The sequence below is a fragment of the Schistocerca gregaria genome, chromosome 7, assembly GCF_023897955.1.
Source record: "Schistocerca gregaria isolate iqSchGreg1 chromosome 7, iqSchGreg1.2, whole genome shotgun sequence".
NCBI classification, from domain to species: Eukaryota; Metazoa; Arthropoda; class Insecta; order Orthoptera; family Acrididae; genus Schistocerca; species Schistocerca gregaria.
In genome coordinates this window covers 164,983,530-165,002,624 of record NC_064926.1, presented here as the reverse complement: position 1 = coordinate 165,002,624, position 19,095 = coordinate 164,983,530, and the positions used below count along the sequence as shown (strand labels likewise).

Genomic DNA, 19,095 nt, shown 5'->3' with positions numbered 1-19,095 from the left:
AAATTTGAATCACCAGTTTTCTCCGCCGATTGCGAAAACTTTCTGTTGGCGCCCACCTACATAGGGAGTAATGATCATCACGATAAAATAAGAGAAATCAAGGCTCGCAGAGAAAAATTTAAGTGCTCGTTTTTCCTGCGCGGCGTTCGAGATTGGATCGGTAGAGAGACAGTTTGAAGTAGGTTCACTGAGCCCTCTGCCAGGCACTTAATTGTGAATAGCAATCACGTAGATGTAGATATGTATAGTATTTGTGTTATCAACCTAATATATTGTGCATTGCTATTATCTGCAGCTTCATTCTTTGATTGCTACACTGACGGGAATAAAAATCGCAACACCAAAAAGTAATTAATGTGCAGTGATGACATATCGGGAATACATTTGTCTACGTAACATATTTAATTGATTAACGTTGCAATATCAGAGAGTAATGTAAGCGCGAGATAAACCACTGCAGATGGTCAGCAGCTAGATGGAATGGTTCGAGGAACACAGTGGCGAGTTCCAATTTATGTGCTGGCCTCCCTAATCGCCAGATCTGAACTCAATCACACACACCTCGATCGCACACATCTGGGACGTAATTGAACGTGGCGACGGAGCTCGTCGTTCCCCTCCCCGGAATTTATGGGAATCAGGTAACGCGCGCGCGCACGTGTGTGTGTGTGTGTGTGTGTGTGTGTGTGTGTGTGTGTGTGTGTGTGTGTGTATGTGCAGATATTGTGCCAACTCCCTCCAGCGACGCGGTATTCTGGCTAATCAGTGTAATATGCACGACAGGAAGTCAGTGTCTTGTTAACTGATCATTCTGTTACTGAGGAGACTGCGTACTCCTGGACGCTAAAAGCAACACATCTTGGAAGTATTCAATACCACTCGCGAAGGAATTCATTCATAAACCATATTAAGATATGCAGGCCCCCAGTTCCCTCTGCTGCGGCGAATTTATGAAAGCCTGAGCTGTGTGACTTTTTCATATACAATTTTCGAGTAAAATCTCGTTGCTACTTCTTTCTCTTGGACATTAGTTGTTTAATTTTGAATATCTTCATAGCTTTAGGGTTTATTTTTTACTAATTATGAGGAAAATTTACGCTTCTTTCGAAAAACACACACACACACACACGTATTTCAAGCTGACGTCAACAGAGTATGGCGCAGCCAGGCTATTTCCTGAAAGCTCCAGCCATATGTGAGATGTGAATCGTAATTCGAAATCGAAAATAGGGCGTCATTACACAGAAAATGAAAGACTGAACACTGTATCAGCTACTGAAGCTACCTCCGCTAGCCTTGGAGTGGTCCTTGAGCACCCGTACCAGGTCGTCGCACACCTCCTTCATCAGCAGGAACATCGGCTTCAGGCGGCTCGCCGTGAAGGACGGACTCAGCTGCGAGCGTAGCTTCCTCCACCTGCAAACAGCCGCGCCTCTTAATAGAGGGCTGCCAAGTCTTCGCTTCGTAACATAATGCTGTAAACTTTGTACAGCATTAGAAGTCTGAAGACGTTATCTGTACACTTAGACTACAGGGGGCTGGACAAAAATATAGAAACACCAAAAACACAACAAGTTACCGTTCCTAATATGGCTCTGGGAAATCGTTGGCGTTTAAAATAGATTCCAGTCGCCTCGGAATACATAAATACAGGTTCTGTCTGGTTTTCGAGGCAATCTTATACCATTCTTCCTCCAAAACAGTAGCAAGTTCAAGGTGAAGGGGGTGAACAGCGATCACGCAGCCTTCTCCCCGTGGTAGGCCACAATGGCCCAATAATACTGAGATCTGGTAACTGCAGTGGCCAGGGGAGACGCGGCAATTAATTCTCGTGCTCACAAATCGAGTGCTGGACAATGCGAGTCATATGAACAGGCATCCCGTAGTCTTGGAACATAGACTCACCCGTGGAGAATAAACACCGTACCATGTGAAAATCAGCCGAAATGGTCACATAGTCCTTTGAAGTAATACGGCCTTGCAGAGTAACCGTGGGTCTCATGGAATAACACGATATGGCTGCCCAATCATTACATAACCCCCTCCATGTTCTACATCCACATCTACATTTATACTCCGCGGGCCACCCAACGGTGTGTGGCGGAGGGCACTTTACGTGCCACTGTCATTACCTCCCTTTCCTGTTCCAGTCGCGTATGGTTCGCGGGAAGAACGACTGCCGGAAAGCCTCCTTGCGCGCTCGAATCTCTCTTTTACACTCGTGATCTCATCGGGAGGTGTAAGTAGGGGGAATCAATATATTCGATACCTCATCCAGAAAGGCACCCTTTCGAAACCTGGACAGCAAGCTACACCGCAATGCAAAGCGCCTCTCCTGCAGAGTCCTCCACTTGAGTTTTCTAAACATCTCCATAACGCTATCACGCTTACCAAATAACACTGTGACGAAACGCACCGCTCTTCTTTGGATCTTCTCTATCTCCTCTGTCTACCCTACCTGGTACGGATCCCACACTTATGAGCAGTACTCAAGTATAGGTGGAACGATTGGTTTGTAAGCCACCTCCTTAGTTGATGGACTACATTTTCTAAGGACTCTCCCAATGAAACTCAACCTGGCACCCGCCTTACCAACAATTAATTTTATATGATCATTCCACTTCAAATCGTTTCGTGCGCTTACTCCCAGATATTTTACAGAAGTAACTGCTACCAGTGTTTGTTCCGCTATCATATAATCATACAATAAAGGATCCTTCTTTCTATGTATTCGCAATACATTACATTTGTCAATGTTAAGTGTCAGTTGCCACTCCCTGCACCAAGTGCCTACCCGCTGCAGATCTTCCAGCATTTCGCTGCAATTTTCTAATGCTGCAACTTCTCTGTATACTACAGCATCATCCGCGAAAAGCCGCATGGAACTTCTTACACTATATACTAGGTCATTTATATACATTGTGGAAAGCAGTGGTCCCATAACACTCCCCTGTGGCACGCCAGAGGTTACTTTAACGTCTGTAGACGTCTCTCCATTGGGAACAACATGCTGTGTTCTGTTTGCTAAAAACTCTTCAATCCAGCCACACAGCTAGTCTGATATTCCGTAGGCTCTTATTTTGTTTATCAGGCGACAGTGCGGAACTGTATCGAACGCCTTCCGGAAGTCAAGGAAAATGGCATCTACCTGAGAGCCTGTATCTAATATTTTCTGGGTCTCATTAACAAATAAAGCGAGTTGGGTCTCACACGATCGCTGTTTCCGGAATCCATGTTGATTCCTACAGAGTAGATTCTGCGATTCCAGAAATGACATGGTACGGGAGCAAAAAACATGTTCTAAAATTCTACAACAGATCGATGTCAGAGATATAGGCCTATACTTTTGCGCATCTGCTCGACGATCCTTCCTGAAAACTGGAACTACCTGTGCTCTTTTCCAATCATTTGGAACCTTCCGTTCCTCTAGAGACTTGCGGTACACGGCTGTTAGAAGGGGGGCAAGTTCTTTCGCGTACTCTGTGTAGAATCGAATTGGTATCGCGTCAGGTCCAGTGGACTTTCCTCTGTTTCGCTCCTAGCATGTAACTTCGGCCAAAAATCGTGAACAGTCTAAAATAAGACTCATTTGACCAAATGACTTTCATCCATTGCTCCACAGCCCTGATTTTATGGCTTCGGCACCATGGTTTCCTGTTGCGGGCATTTGCATCACTTATGAATAGTTTTAGAATTACATCTCGCCATGCGATTCCTTGCTTATTAAGCTCCCTTCACCTTGTTTTAGTGCTGACAGGGTTCGCGAGGGGACATTCAGTTCTGTAGTGACTGCTGCAGCTGTCTTCACCTTACTTTTTGTCATAATCTTCAGCGGTAGTCTGTCACACACGCTTCAGTCCGCGTTGTGACTTAGAAGATGATGTCTCGTTTCCTTTTGCTGTATGCGGTATAAATATTCGAATCAATGTCCCTTGAAACACCAAATACTGCAATTACCGCGGTTGCCGAACCATCCACAATTCGAACACCAACAACTTGTTCACGTTCGAATTCATACATTTATAGCCCAATAAAGGATTCTGCGGTAGTATCGACAATTCAAGAATAAAGGTTGCCTCTGCAACAGAAGAAACTCCGGACGGCAGGTTTTGCAGTCGAAACTTGGAAATTTGTGTTAAGGTCGGATGGAACCAAACTGCTGAGGTCATCGATCCCTAAGCTTACACACTACTTAATCTAACTTAAACTGACTTCCGCTAAGGACAACATACATACCCGTGCCTGAGGGAGGACTCGAACCTCCGACGGGGGGAGCCGAGCGGACCGTGACAAGGCGCCCTAGGCCGCTCGGCTACCCGGCGCAACTGTTGCAGTCGAAACAGTGGAAAGTGTACAAGTGGTGTTTCTTCGCAGTCAAAAAACCTACTGTCCTGCAAACCGCGAACTGGGCATTCCGCAACCGACTGTGGTGGAGATTCTGCATAAGCAGTTGAATCAGAAACCGTAAAGCATGTGGCAAAGCGACTGCACCGCATTTTGAACTTCTACAGGGTTTAATAGAAGATAACCTTCCTCCCCCCCCCTCCCCCCCATACGCGTATAGTGGTGAGACGATCAAGTTAATCGTCGCAACGTCCGCTTATGGGGTGAGGCGGATCACAGTATTACAATGAAAACTGAATGAGATTTTCGAAAGATAAATGTCTTCTATGCTGTTTCACGTAGCACAGTGTGGTGGCCTAAATTTTTCCTGGGGAAAAATGTAACAGGTATAATGTATCTACAAATGTTGCAAAGGGGGTGGCTTCCTAAACTAACAGTGGATATCCCAAACGTCTTATTACAACAAAACTGAACTTCGTCTCATTGCTGTAGACTAGCGCGTCGCCATCTGTACAAGGAACTTCCAAAGTGGGGGATTGGTCTCTGTGCTGAGGGTGAATTGGAAGTCATCAGGAGGCCTCCAAAGCCTCCTAATGTTACAATTTGTGTTGTCCTTTTCTTTGGCGATATGTGAGACAATGTTTACGTACCACATTTGCCGACAACATTGACTTATTTCTAGAATCGCATCACTACTGTGCTGGTGAATATTTGATAGAGACATGTTCGAACGTGTAAGGGTCGAACTTTACTTCCGCACATATGTTTGGCATTGTACAAGGAGAGCACGTAGATCATCTACAACTACGTGTAAGACAACTAAAAATGTGGTTTTTCATAAAATGCTTCATTAATTATTTTTTATGTAAGACTTTGTGGATTACATTCATCCAAAACCGGATGAATCATTATGTTGTGATCAGCCTGTATTTATCATAATGAAATTGTCAATTCATATTTAATTTTAATGTAAAATAATTAGATTTAAGAGAGAGTCTGAAGGTCCCAATATACACTGAGGTGAAAAAGACATAGGATAGCAGTACGAACAAATGCAGCTGTTTGTAGTATCGTATACACAAAGTATAAAAGGACAGTGCATTGGCGGAGCCGTCATTTGTACTCGGGTCATGCCGAACGGTTTACGACGTGATTATGGCAGCACGGTGTGAATTAACAGACTATGAACGCAGTACGGTACTTGGAACTAGGCGCGTGAGACATACCACTTCGGAAATCATTAGGGATTTCAGTATTACGGAATCCAAAGTATAAAGATTGTGTCGAGAATACCATATTTCAGGCGCTACCACGAACCATGGGCAAAGCAGGGTCCGACACCCTTTACTTTACGCCCGAGAGCAGCGGCATTTACGTAGAGTTGTCAGTGCTAACAGACAAGCAACACTGCGTGAAATGACCGCAGAAATCAATGTGGGACGCATGACGAATATATCCGTTAGGACAATGCGGCGATATGGTTAATGGGCTGTGACAGTAGACGACCGACGAGAGTGCCTTTGCAAACAGCACGACATCGCCTGCAGCGCCTCTCCTGGGCTCGTGACCATATCGGTTGGACAGTAGACGACTGGAAAACCATCGCCTGGTCAGATGACGCCCGAGTTCCGTTTGTAAAAGTTGATGGTAGAGTTCGAATGTGGCGCAGACCCTGCGAAGCCATGGACACCGGTTGTCAACAAGGCACCGTGCAAGCCGGTAGTGGATCCACAACAGTGTGAGCTGTGTTTACATGGAATGCACTCCCTCCTCTGGTCCAACTGATCCGATCATTGACTGGAGAAGGTCATGTTCGGGTACCGGGAGCCCATTTGCTGCCATTCAGCAATCTAATTTTTATGGATAACAATGCGCCCTGTCACCTGGCCACAACCATTCACGTCCGGTTTCAAGAACATTCTGGACAATCCGAGAGACTGCTTTGGCCACACGGGTTGTCCAACATGAATCGCATCGATTATTTATGGGACATAATCTAGAGGTCAGTTCGTGCACAAAATTCTGCACCGGCAACACTTTCGCTATTATGGACAGGCTACACAGGCAGCATGACTCAGTATTTCTGCTAGGGACTTCCTATGACTTGTTGAGCCCATGTCAAGTCGAGTTGCTGCTCTACGCTGACAAGAAGGAGGTGCGACACGATATTAGGAGGTATCGCACGGCTTAAGTCACCTCAGTGTATAATCAGATTGAAGAAAAGAATTAAAAGTGCAATGAAATACATAGCAATGTTTCCCTTTAACGTGAAGCATTCTGATCTACAAGACATTCAGCCAAACGCATTATTTTGTAGGCGATACTTACTTTTCGCCTTTAAGAAAGAATGGATTCCTCGCGAACAACGGATCTAGCTTCTCGTCGACGTGGAAGCTGTTGTCATGGAACGACGTGAAGTCCCTGACGAGCATCGTCCTCGCCAGATCGGCGTCCCTCACGAGTAACAGCGGCTCCCGGAAGCGGTAGAAGCCACAGAACGGCTGGCCTTCCATCTCGCTGTAGCAAACAAAAGGCTTCTCACTTCATTTAACTAGTGTCCTACTTGCTATACGGTCGTTTAGCTCTGTATCAAGACAGTAAACGCAGATGGGCACAGGAGCACCCAAGAAGAGGCGCTGCCTCTAAAGATGAAGAAGAGAGAAACAGACCTAGGATATCGCAGTTCTCTTACAAGGGATTTACCTTAATCCTTCCACTACCATTAACTCGTATGTGTCCCACAATAGGTTATGAAAGAACCAGTGTAGATTTTCCGCATGTTAATGCTATCAATCAGTCTTCCACTGGAGAATGGAAGCCTGCTAATGCTTTGTAGAATTCTTATAATTACAGCTTACACATATACAGGGTCGTCCATTGATCGTGACCGCGCCAAATATCTCACGAAATAAGCATCAAACGAAAAAACTACAAAGAACGAAACTTGTCTAGCTTGAAGGGGGAAACCAGATGGCGCTATGGTTGGCCCGCAAGATGGCGCTGCCATAGGTCAAACGGATATCAACTTCGTTTTTTTAAACAGGAACTCCCGTTTTTATTACATATTCGTGTAGTAAGTAAAGAAATATGAATGTTTTAGTTGGACCACTTTTTTCGCTTTGTGATAGATGGCGCTGTAGTAGTCACATACATATAGCTCACAATCTTAGACGAACAGCTGGTAACAGATAGGTTTTTTAAATTAAAATACAGAACGTAGGTACGTTTGAACATTTTATTTCGGTTGTTCCATTGAGATACATGTACCTTTGTGAACTTATCATTTCTGAGAACGCATGTTATTACAGCGTGATTACCTGTAAATACCACATTAATGCAATAAATGCTGAAAACGATGTCCCTCAACCTCAATGCATTTGGCAAAACGTGTAACGACATTCCTCTCAACAGCGAGTAGTTCGCCTTCCGTAATGTTCGCACATGCATTGACGATGCGCAGCCGGCCGGAGTGGCCGAACGGTTCTAGGCGCTACAGTTTGGAACCGCGCGACCGCTACGGTCGCAGATTCGAATCATGCCTCGGGCATGGATGTGTGTGATGTCCTTAGGTTAGTTAGGTTTAAGTAGTTCTAGGGGACTGATGACCTCAGACGTCCCATAGTGCTCAGAGCCATTTGAAGCATTTTGACAATGCGCTGACGCATGTTGTCAGGCGTTGTCGTCGGATCACGATAGCAAATATCCTTCAACTTTCCCCACAGAAATAAATCCGGGGACGTCAGATCCGGTGAACGTGCGGGCCATGGTATAGTGCTTCGACGACTAATCCACCTGTCACGGATTATGCTGTTCAATACCGCTTCAACCGCACGCGAGCTATGTGCCGGACATCCATTATTTTGGAAGTATATCGCCATTCTGTCATGCAGTCATACGTCTTGTAGTAACATCGGTAGAACATTACGTAGGAAATCAGCATACATTGCACCATTTAGAATGGCATCGATAAAATGGGGGCCAATTATCCTTCTTCCCATAATGCCGCACCGTATATTAACCCGCCAAGGCCGCTGATGTTCCACTTGTCGCAGGCATCGTGGATTTTCCGTTGCGCAATAGTGCATATTATGCCGGTTTACATTACCGCTGTCGGAAATGACGCTTCGTCGCTAAATAGAAGGCGTGCAAAAAGTCTATCATCGTCCCGTAATTTCTCTTGTGCCCACTGGCAGAACTTTACACGGCGTTCAAAGTTGTCGCCATGCAATTCCTGGTGAATAGAAATAATGTACGGGTGCAATCGATGTTGATGTAGCATTCTCAACACCGAGGTTTTTGAGATTCTCGATTCTTGCGCAATTTGTCTGCTACTGATGTGCGGATTAACCGCGACACCAGCTAAAACACCTACTTGGGCATCATCATTTGTTGCAGGTCGTGGTTGACGTTCTACATGTGACTGAGCGCTTCCTGTTTCCTTAAATAACGTAACTATCCGGCGAACGGTCCGGACACTTGGATGATGTCGTCGAGGATACCGAGCAACATATATAGCACACGTCCGTTGGGCATTTTGATCACAATAGCCATACATCAACACGATATCGACCTCTTCCGCTGTTGGTAAACGGTCCATTTTAACACGGGTAATGTATCACGAAGCAAATACCGTCCGCACTGGCGGAATGTTACGTGATGCGACGCACTTACACATTTGTGACTATTACAGCGCCATCTATAATAAAGTGAAAAAGTGGTCCAACTAAAACATTCATATTTCTTTACGTACTACACGAATATGTAATAAAAATGGGGGTTCCTATTTTAAAAAACGTAGTTGATTTCCGTTTGACCTGCCGCACCCCAGTTGTATAAAGCTTACTCAGGCACACGGGGCTCTGTCTGAGCGGACCTTCAGTTCCCTAGCTGCTCGTTGGACCGCAATTGACCCTTCGACCTCTACATTTCCCCCTACCAGTGGCTTGGGTGGGCCACTGGTAGTAAAACGCACCCCATCGTAAAAGCGGCTACGCGCTGTGAGTCCTCCAGCGCCTGGTGTTGCTAGAGATTTAACAGACTGTCGTAACGGAGCACATGCTGATAATCAGAATGTGTTTTTGATTATTAAACGGAAGGAGGGTAGCTTTGAAGGGTTTCTCCCTTTTACATCCACAAGGGTCTTGAGGGAATTGCAGGAACACTGAAATCTGTGAAGCGACTGCGCAATGGGACTCTGTTAGTTGAGACTTCTAGTTCCCGTCAAGTCGCTTCCCTTCGGAAAGCAACCTGTCTAGGAGAGTACGCTATCGAGACCGCGCTCCACTCCACTTTGAATTATTGTAAGGGTGTTGTGACGTGTAGGGACTTGGTGGATATCCCTATAGACGAGTTAAAATCTGAGTGGGCTGACTAAGGTATTGTTGACGTGCAGCATATTATGAAACGAGTCGATGGGGACCTCGTCAAATCTGATTCGTTTATTCTTACGTTCAGTTGCCCGAGACTCCCAGAGCATGTTAAAGCGGGGTTCTTATGTTTGCCAGTACGGCCATATTTCCCCAACCCAACGCGCTGTTTTAAATGTCAGCGTTTTGGGCATACTACGTTGGGGTGCAATGGGATAGCCACTTGTGTAAATGTGGTCAGCCTGCCCATGACGGAGCCGATTGTTCATCGCCTGTGAAGTGCGTGAATTGCCTGTCTGGAGCCGGGTCTGCCCCATCTATCTCGAAGAACGGAAGATACAGGAGATTAAAACATCTAAGCGCATCCCCTATGGTGAGGCCAAGAAGCTCTTTAAGGCCATGCAACCTCCTGTGTTTTCAACATCTTTCGCTTCTGCTTTGAAAAAACCGGTACAAATGGCCACTGTTGCTACGCAAACGGAGGTTGCTAGTGTTCGCACTAATACCTGCGTTTGCCAGTGCACTTGTGCTGCTGCGGATGCTTTGCAACCTGCGGCTCTCCCCGCAACGTCGGACAAGCCGTGGTTGCTGACATTGGGGTACTTCCTGCCTCTCCTCATATGGCGCCTTCTGCCCAGGCGAGTAAAGCTCCAAATGTTGTCAAGGCTCTGCATTCTAAGCCCCTCCCCCCCCCCCCCAAGACAAAGACACAGAAGGTGAAGGTTTTGCCACCTCAGGAGACTAGTCAGGGTCGGTCCGACGGCGAGGCCATCGTACTGTCTGACATCTCCCGTGGGTCGTCATCGGAGCTTATGGACATTGATGTCGACCGCGGGCGATCGTCTTGCCCCAGGAATAAATCTCCGGCCAGTAAGGGCTCACCTCCAAAGCACAGAGGCAGGGTGAAAGTTCAGCCACCCTGATCACTGGCTCCTATATTACAGTGGAACCTGAATGGGTTCAGGACGCATGTGGCCGAATTACAATTCCTTGTACGAGAGTGCCCTTTGCGCTTATGTCTCCACGAGACACATTTTGGGGCCACTGATGCTCCTTCTTTACGGGGCTATACCGTATATCGAAAATATGATCTGACGGGGGAAAGTGCAAAGGGTGGTGTTGCGGTTTTTGTCCGTGACATGCATCCCTCATCTGGGTTCCTTCTCGTTACAGACTTGCAAGCAGTTGCAGTTGACATTCTTGTGGGTCGGAGGCTCACAGTCTGTTCAGTTTATTTACCGCCTCAGGATGCAATAGACTCTGAGGCTCTCACAGACTTTATTAGCCAACTCCCCCGCCCATTTCTTCTTCTGAGGGACTTCAATGCTTATAATGTCTTATGGGGCTCTCCAACTACTTGCCCCAGGGGTCGCATTCTGGAAAGCCTCATGATGTCTGAAGAACTGTGCATCCTAAACTCTGGTGCTCCCACTCATTTTTGTACTGCTTCTAGGTCGTCATCAGCTATTTACCTTTCCTTTTGCTCTCCAGCACTCGCGGATTCTGCGCTGTGGGAGGTTGCTGCTGACCTCCATTCTAGTGACCACTTCCCCCTTTGGATTCGCCTCCTGGATGAGGCTGTGGCATTACCAGTGCAGCCCCAGTGGCACCTCTGCAGAGCTGACTGGACACTTTTCAGCCAACTGGCTGTTTTGGAACACTGTGCCAGCGTCCACGAATGAGTAGACCATGTTACAGCCGTGATCTCCCATGCTGCTGAATTGTCAATCCCACGGTCATCCCAAGAGGCGTCCTGCTCCTTGGTGGACCACTGAGTGCCGCTCAGCCATCCGAGCCAGCCGTGCAGCTCTGCGCCGCTTCAAGTGCCGTCCCTCAGCTGACAATCTTGCGGCCTTTCGGGTGGCAAGGGCCAAAGCGCGGCGAGTGATTAAAGAGAGCAAACGATCGTTCTTGAAGTCTCGCTCCACTATTTCTACGAAAGTATGGGAAGCCATCAGGAGGATTTCCTGGGAACTCAGCCAACTACCTGTCACGGCATTGCTGCATCAGGGATGTCTCCTCACGGCGCCGAGAGCCTCACGGCGCCGAGAGACATTGCCCAGACACTGGCCACGCATTTTGCTGACTCTACTGCCACTATTAACTGTGATCCATATTTCTGCCGCTACCACACTGCCATCGAGAGGGATCTTTTGGACTTCCGGTCTCCAAATTCTGAATCCTACAACTGCCCCTTCACAATGTGGGAACTGGATTCGGCGCTGTCTGTGGCTCATGATACTGCGCCAGGTGATGATCAAATCCTGTGCAGCATGCTGCAGCATTTGTTGCTGCCGTCCAAGGAAGTCCTCCTGAACTGTTTTAATATGATATGGTCATCCGGCAGGTACCCTGACTCGTGGAGGGAGGCGATTTTGATTCCCCTCCTCAAACCGGGAAAGGATCGAACGCATCCCAGTAGTTATTTAAGTATTGCTTTGACGAGCTGTGTTGGGAAGACGTTGGAACGCATGGTCAAACGTCGCCTGGTTTGGCTGCTCGAGACCAGGCAGCTCCTTAGCCCTCTTAGTGTGGCTTTCGGAGATGTCGTTTAACCATCGACAACTTGACCTTGCTTGAGACGGCCATCCAGCAGGCCTTCCTACGTAACCAGCATTGTCTAGGTGTATTCTTTGATATTAATAAGGCGTATGACACTACTTGGCGCCTCAATCAACTCCATGAGTGGGGCTTTCGTGGCCGTCTCCCCATCTTCATTCGGTCCTTTCTTTCTCACCACCTCTTTCGGTATCGGGTTGGTAATGTGCTATCTGATTTGTACGTGCAGGAGAATGGTGTTCCTCAGGGCAGCGTTTTAAGTGTCACCCTCTTTGCCGTCGCCATTAACAGTATCACGTCCATTATCCGGAGTCCTGCCGAATGCTCCTTGTTTGTGGACGATTTTGCTGTTTTCTGTTCTTCCTCCAGTCTTGTCACTGCTAGTCGGCAGTTGCAGCTTACGATAAAGCGATTAGAGGCATGGACTGCGAAGACGGGTTTTAGCTTTCTGCAGACAAATGTGTGTGATTTCATTTTAATCGTTCTCGACGTCATTTTACCTCCCCTGAATTGCGTCTGAGGGACACCGTTCTTCCTTTTAGAGACACTGTGAGGTTCCTGGGCCTCGCTTTTGATTCCAAGTTGTCGTGGTTGCCTCACCTTAAAGACGTCAAGGTACGGGCACTGAAGGCACTGAATATTTTGAAGTGTCTGAGCCATCGATCCTGGGGAGCAAATTGGGCGCGTCTGCTGCAGTTTTATAGGGCTTTTGTCCGATCGCGTCTTGACTACGGTTGCACCGTGTATGGGTCAGCAAGGCCTTCTTATCTGAAGATTCTTGACGCAGTACACCATGAGGGCATCAGGCTGTGGCCACTGGTGCCTTCCGTACCAGTCCCATCCTCAGCCTGTGTGCTGAGGCAGGGGAACCGCCGCTCGCCATCCGGCGGAAACTCCTTATGGTGCGACGGGTGTGTCATTTCCTTGCCTGTCCTACCTCCCCTGCGTACCCTACCGTTGCCCGACCGCCTATGGAACGTCTCTTTTCCAGTCGTCCCAGGGCAACGAGAACATTTGGCATTCGTGCCAAGCATTTGCTTGGTTCCCTTGGTGTGGAGCGTGTGGCCCCACAACGGCAAGGTTTTACCCTCCTGCCTCCCTGGTTGCCCCAGAGGCCCAGCGTCCTTTTAGACTTGTCGGAGTACCGGACGAGCTGCACTCTTGCGTTTGTTTTTACCTCCTTATTTTCTGACATTTTTCCCCAGCATCCCGACCATGTACAAGTGTTTACGGATGGCTCTAAACAGGGGGACTCTGTTGGTTGTGCTGTTGTTTTCCCTGATCGAGTGGTCAAGTTACGGCTTCCTCCGGCGTTTACCATCTTTGATGCCGAATTGTTTGCGATCTTGCGGGCATTGGAACGGATGAGATGTGTTCCCAGTCTTAAGTTCCTCATCTGTTCTGACTCCCTGAGTGCCCTTCAGACCATGCAACACTTGTACCCAGCGGATACGGTCGTCCAGAACATCCATGATGCCCTACTCCACCTGCAACGGCAGGGGAAGGAGGTTTGTTTCTGCTGGGTGCCGGGGCACGTGGGTATTAGGGGAAACGAACTGGCGGATGTGGCTGCCAAAGATGCATGTTCCCTCCCTCACGTTGTTGAATGCGCCGTCCCCCTCCATGCTGTTACATCCCTCCTGCGTTTTCGTGTTATGCGTCAATGGGAAGAGGAGTGGCTGGCAGTCAGTGAAAATAAGCTGCGTCTGGTCAAGGCCACCACGCGGCCATGGCGTACGTCCTTACCAGTCATGCAGGCGGGATGAGGTTCTCCTGACTCGCCTCCGCATCGGGCACAGTCCCTTAACGCATGGTTTTTTACTCCGGCGCGAGGACCCCCCAATCTGCAGTGCTTGTGGCGTCCAGATTACTGTCCGCCACATTTTACTTGACTGTCTTTAATTCTCTGACCAGAAGGCGGTGGTTTCTTTGCCACCGGATTTGCCCTCTATTTTGCAAGACGACGCAACGACTGTGGTTAAGGTCTTACGGTTTTGTGTCCTGTCCAATTTGTTCCCTCGGATTTTAGGGAGAGGGTTTTAATGTGCTCCTTGGTGACTGGCTCACCCAGGTTTTAGGTAAGAGGTCCGCCAGTCACGATTACCTCCTTGTTTCCCTTCGATTTCTGTTCTCTTTTCCTTGTGTTTCCTTTCCTTTTTTAGTGCGTTCCCCCTCCTCTTGTTTTGCCTCCGCATGCGAGGATTTGGAACTGCCTCAGGTCTGTGTCTTTTAGCCGTTCTTCTTGGTCGCTGCCCGTCTTCGTCCCTTCACAGCAAGTGTTCCTGTTTTTATGCGTTTGGGCGCTGATGACCAGCGCCCGTAAACCTCAAACACACACAAACACACCTCGATCCACTGATATTTGCCTGTTTTCTGAGTGTCTTGGAGCTTTTGCGTTATGGGTTTCTGAAAGCACTTAAGCTACCAATGGGAAGCACCTCCTTCCGATTTGCATCCTTTTCCAGAGTTCTCATTAGATCAAAAAAGACATTGTCTTTCTCCGTAGTTACGGTATCGTCCATAATGGCATATGCAGTTTATCATTGCGAAACAAAGATATCTCACGTCGATATCCATTTGCAAAAGTCTATAATTGATTTGGTTCCAAGATTTTATAAATTTTTATATTTCTTTTTAACTTCTAGGGATAACTTTCCCGAGGATCGTTCTTCTTTTGGAAAGTCTGTCACTATGACAGATATTACCTCCATATCTTACAGTTTTAATTCTTTAAATACTCCTGCTTTAGCTGAAATATCTTATGAGAAATTTTTTTCATTTTATGGTTTTTTTATGGGTGATGGGCTGTAAACCTATGATGTCAAACCCCAACGTCAAGGAGCAGGTGTTTTCTGTCGTGGTGTGTGACGGTTCGACTATCTCGGCTGTACGTGTGCCTTTTCGTTTTATTTCCCTCCTGCAAAATAATAAGGCTAGGGCGATGTTAAAAAAATAGTGGCTGAGCTATAGAATTAAAGCTTTAGTGACCGACAGTGGAAGTGCAAGGATCTGTCAGTCCTACTCCAGACGAAAGGACTGTATGCACGGTGTGGTGGACTGAGATTACTGTGTTTGCTTGCTTGCAGAACGTGAGTTTGTTTTATCGAAGAGAGATCTGTGTTAAATTTCCCTGGTATTATTACTTTGTGAACGTAACCAGAACTGAATGTGCTGTCGTACAGACAGTTTGAATTGCTAATTTTGCGTAGGTAGTTATAGTTGGTTGGTACTAGTATTGCTAATAGTCAATAACTGCTGAAGGGAGCTGTTAGTAGATCTAGTTTTTAGTTTAAGTGTACATGTATGAAAGCCCAGTTAAATCTGAGGACTGCTTTTCATATTTACTGTCTGCAAGCTATTTCATTTTTTGTTAATTGTATTTATTACTCAAGACCCCGAATATTGTTGTTGCGTCCAGTTTCGCTGTCAGTGGGTTGGCGTTAATTTCTACTTGTTTTATTATTGTGCTGAAGAAACTACACTGGAGCACCAAAGAGACTGGTTCAGGCATGCATATTCAAATACAGGAATATGTAAACAGGCCGCACACGGCGCCGTGGTCCGCAACGCCTGTATACTCGAAAGACAACAAGTATCTGGCGCAGTTGTTAGATCTGTTACTGCTGCTACGGTGGCACTTTCTCAAGATTTAAGTGACTTTGAACGTGGTGCTATAGTCGGCGCGCGAGCAATGGGACACAGTATTCCGAGGTAGCGATGAAATAGGGATTCATTCCGTACTACCATTTCGCGAGTGTACCTGCAAAACATCAAATCTCCGACATAGCAGCAGGCAGAGAACGACCCTGCAACAACGGGACCAACGACGACTGAAGAGAATCGTCCAGTGTGACTGAAGTGAAACCCTTCCTCAAATTGCTGCAGATTTCATTGTTGGGCCGTCAACAAGTGTCAGCGTGCGAACCATTCAATGAAACATCATCGATATGGGCTTTCGGAGACGAAGGTCCACTCGTGTGCACTTGATGATTACACGACACAAAGCTTTACACCTCGTCTGGGCCCGTCAATACCGACATTGGACTGTTCATGATTGGAAACATGTTGCCTGGTCGCACGAGTCTCGCATGGATGGACGTGTACGAGTATGGAGACACTTCACGAATCCATGGACCCTGCACTGTTCAAGCTGGTGGAGGCTCTGTGGTGGTGTGGGGCGTGTGCAGCTGGAGTGACCCCTGATACTTCTAGATGCAACTCTAACAGGTGACAATTATATAAGTATCCTGTCTGATCACCTGCATCAATTCATGTCCATTGTGCATCCGACAAACTCGGGCGATTCCGTCAGGACAACGCGACACCCCACACATCCACAATTTGATACAGAGTGGTTGCAGGAACACTCTTCTGAGATAAACACTTCCGCTGCCAACCAAACTCCCAAGACATGAACATAATCGAACATATCTGGGATGCCTTGCAAGGTGCTGTTCAGAACAGATCTCCACCCCTCGTACTTTTACGTATTTATGGAGTGCGCTTTAGGATTCATGGTGTCAGTTCTCTCGAGCACTAACTCAGACATTAGTCGAGTCCATGCCACGTCGTGTTGCAGCACTTCTGCTTAATCGCGGTGGTCCTTACACGATATTAGGCAGGTGTACTAGTTTATTTGGCTGATCAGTATTTCACTTACTGTGTTGTTCTAATGATCAGGCCTCAGCAACTAAGTTCAGTTTGTCTAACTGCTATTTTGTTAATCCTCAAGGAGGATACTTTTGGTTTGAAAAAAATTGTGTGTCAAAGTAGCTCGTTACCTCTACTCTTCCAACTGCCACAATACCACCAGCAACATCTCAACTGTTGGCTGGGATACAGAAGATAAACTGAAAAAGTATTGATTTGAGGCCAATCATTTCAACAGCGCATGTTACAAGAGCTCATTCGATAAATCCTGCCACAGTTGTTGGAGAATGGTAATTTATCCACGCTAGGCACTAACCCACTTCGAAACTAATACACCAATCTCTGGAGATATGGGTATCACATGCACAGTTCGATCAAATGATCTCCTTCCTACGGAATTTCTCCTATGTGATTACATGAAGGCAATGGTGTATGACACCGGAGTAGAAACTACAAAGCGAGAGATAGTGTTCTAACTGCCGCGTCCTACAACAGGCAACATGTATATCTAAACAACTGCGACAATATTTTATGCGCCGTTTCAATTACACGATGTTAGTCGTTTCTTGAACTTACCAGTAGATGTCTCTGATGACCTCCGTGATGTGTTTCTTGCCGATCATGGCATGTTTCATGTTTCCAAATGGCACAGATGGTTCTGGACAGGGAACCCCCAGCCTCTGCCAGTAGCCGTGGTTCCACGACAGGTACTTCCACAGCAGCCACGTCGCCAGAACCACCAGGGCGCCTGTAGTGCACCAGTCGAGGGACATGGCGGTCGCAGTCTACCACAAAACTGCTGAGTAACAGAACAAAAGAAGTACAACATCGAAATGGCAAATTACTTTCCATTTATGTTATCAGTCATTTTGTTTTGTTAATGTTCAAATACTTTGACTAGATTGAGAATACATCATAGCACTCAGTGAGCAGATATGGCAAAGATTTTTAGGGAACCTTTCCGTCCTAAATCGGACTCAAGAAGCTTTTGTCGTACCCCTAATAGATACTGGCCAACGACCTTGCCGCAGTGGTAAGACTGGTTCTCGTCAGATCACCGAAGTTAAGAGCTCGCCGCCTTGGTTAGCACATTTATGGGTGACCGTCCAAGTTCGCTGAGTGCTGTTGGCAAGCGGGGTGCACTCAGCTCTTGTCGGATCAATGTAGGAGCTACTTGACTGGGATGTGGTGGCTCCGATCATGAAAACTGGCAACCGCTATGAGAGCGGTGTGCTCACCACATGTCCCTCCATATCCACATCCATTAACGCTAATCAGCTAAGGATGACGTGACGATCCATAGGTACCGTTGGGCCTTCTGAGGCTTTTTCGGACCGAGTTGGAGTAATAAATCCCGGCTGTATAATTCATCTGACAAATCATTCTTGGAGACGGCAATGACAGTTATAATACGAGGGTAATCCCAAAAGTAAGGTCTCCTGTTTTTTTATAAGTACATAGACCTGTTTATTTCTACAATTGTTTACATCAGTTTACAGCTGGAACATTTAGCTATTTTTCAACATAATCACCATTTCTGTCGATGTACTTTTGTAGACAATGTGGCTGTTTCTGTATGTCCATGTCATACCAGCTCTCTGCCAGAAAGTTATGAACGACTTCTTTCACTTCGTCGTCGGAGCTGAATCGCTCTCCAGCCAAATGTTCTTTTAACCTAGGGAACAAGTGATAGTCACTGGGAGCCAAGTCAGGACTATATGGTGGATGGATGATTATGTTCTACTGAAACTGTTGCAGGAGAACAACGGTTTGCCGAGCGATGTGCGGGCGAGCGTTGTAATGGAGAATGTGAGCGCCCTTGCTCAACATTCCTCTTCTCCGGTTCTGAATTGCCCGTTTGAGTTTTTGCAGAGTCTCAAAGAACCTGTCAGCGTTAATTGTGGCCCCGTGGGCATAAAGCCGACCAACAATACCCATTTCCGATCCCAAAAAACTGTTGTCGTGGCTTTACTGACAGACTGTGTTTGTTTGTTTCCGCGGCTTTAGCAAAGAAGGATGCCGCCACTGGCGTGATGGTTGATTGGTCTCAGGTGTAAAGTGGTATGCCCAGGTTTCGTCACCCTGTTCGGCTGCAAGGCGGTGAAGAAATGCGGGGGAAGAATCAACTTGTTGCCTGATGTGGTCCTCAGTCAGCGGGCGTGGCACCCATCTTGCG

General features: G+C 47.0%; 1 protein-coding gene across 7 annotated transcripts in view; it reads right to left on the bottom strand.

Moving 5' to 3' along the window:
- Nucleotides 1–19,095, bottom strand: part of LOC126281382 (probable cytochrome P450 6a20) — a 106,648-nt gene that overhangs the window by 56,384 nt on the left and 31,169 nt on the right. For 4 of the 7 annotated variants that reach the window (XM_049980305.1, XM_049980302.1, XM_049980304.1 and 1 more), the window contains 3 exons: nt 17,496–17,718; nt 6,673–6,861; nt 1,286–1,416 (listed from right to left, as the gene is read on the bottom strand). In XM_049980305.1, the coding sequence (XP_049836262.1) occupies nt 1,286–1,416; nt 6,673–6,861; nt 17,496–17,692 (517 nt within the window). In that variant the 5' untranslated portion in view covers nt 17,693–17,718. The remainder of the gene's footprint in view (nt 1–1,285; nt 1,417–6,672; nt 6,862–17,495; nt 17,719–19,095) is intronic. The other 3 variants (XM_049980306.1, XM_049980301.1, XM_049980303.1) reach the window with 1 other exon arrangement.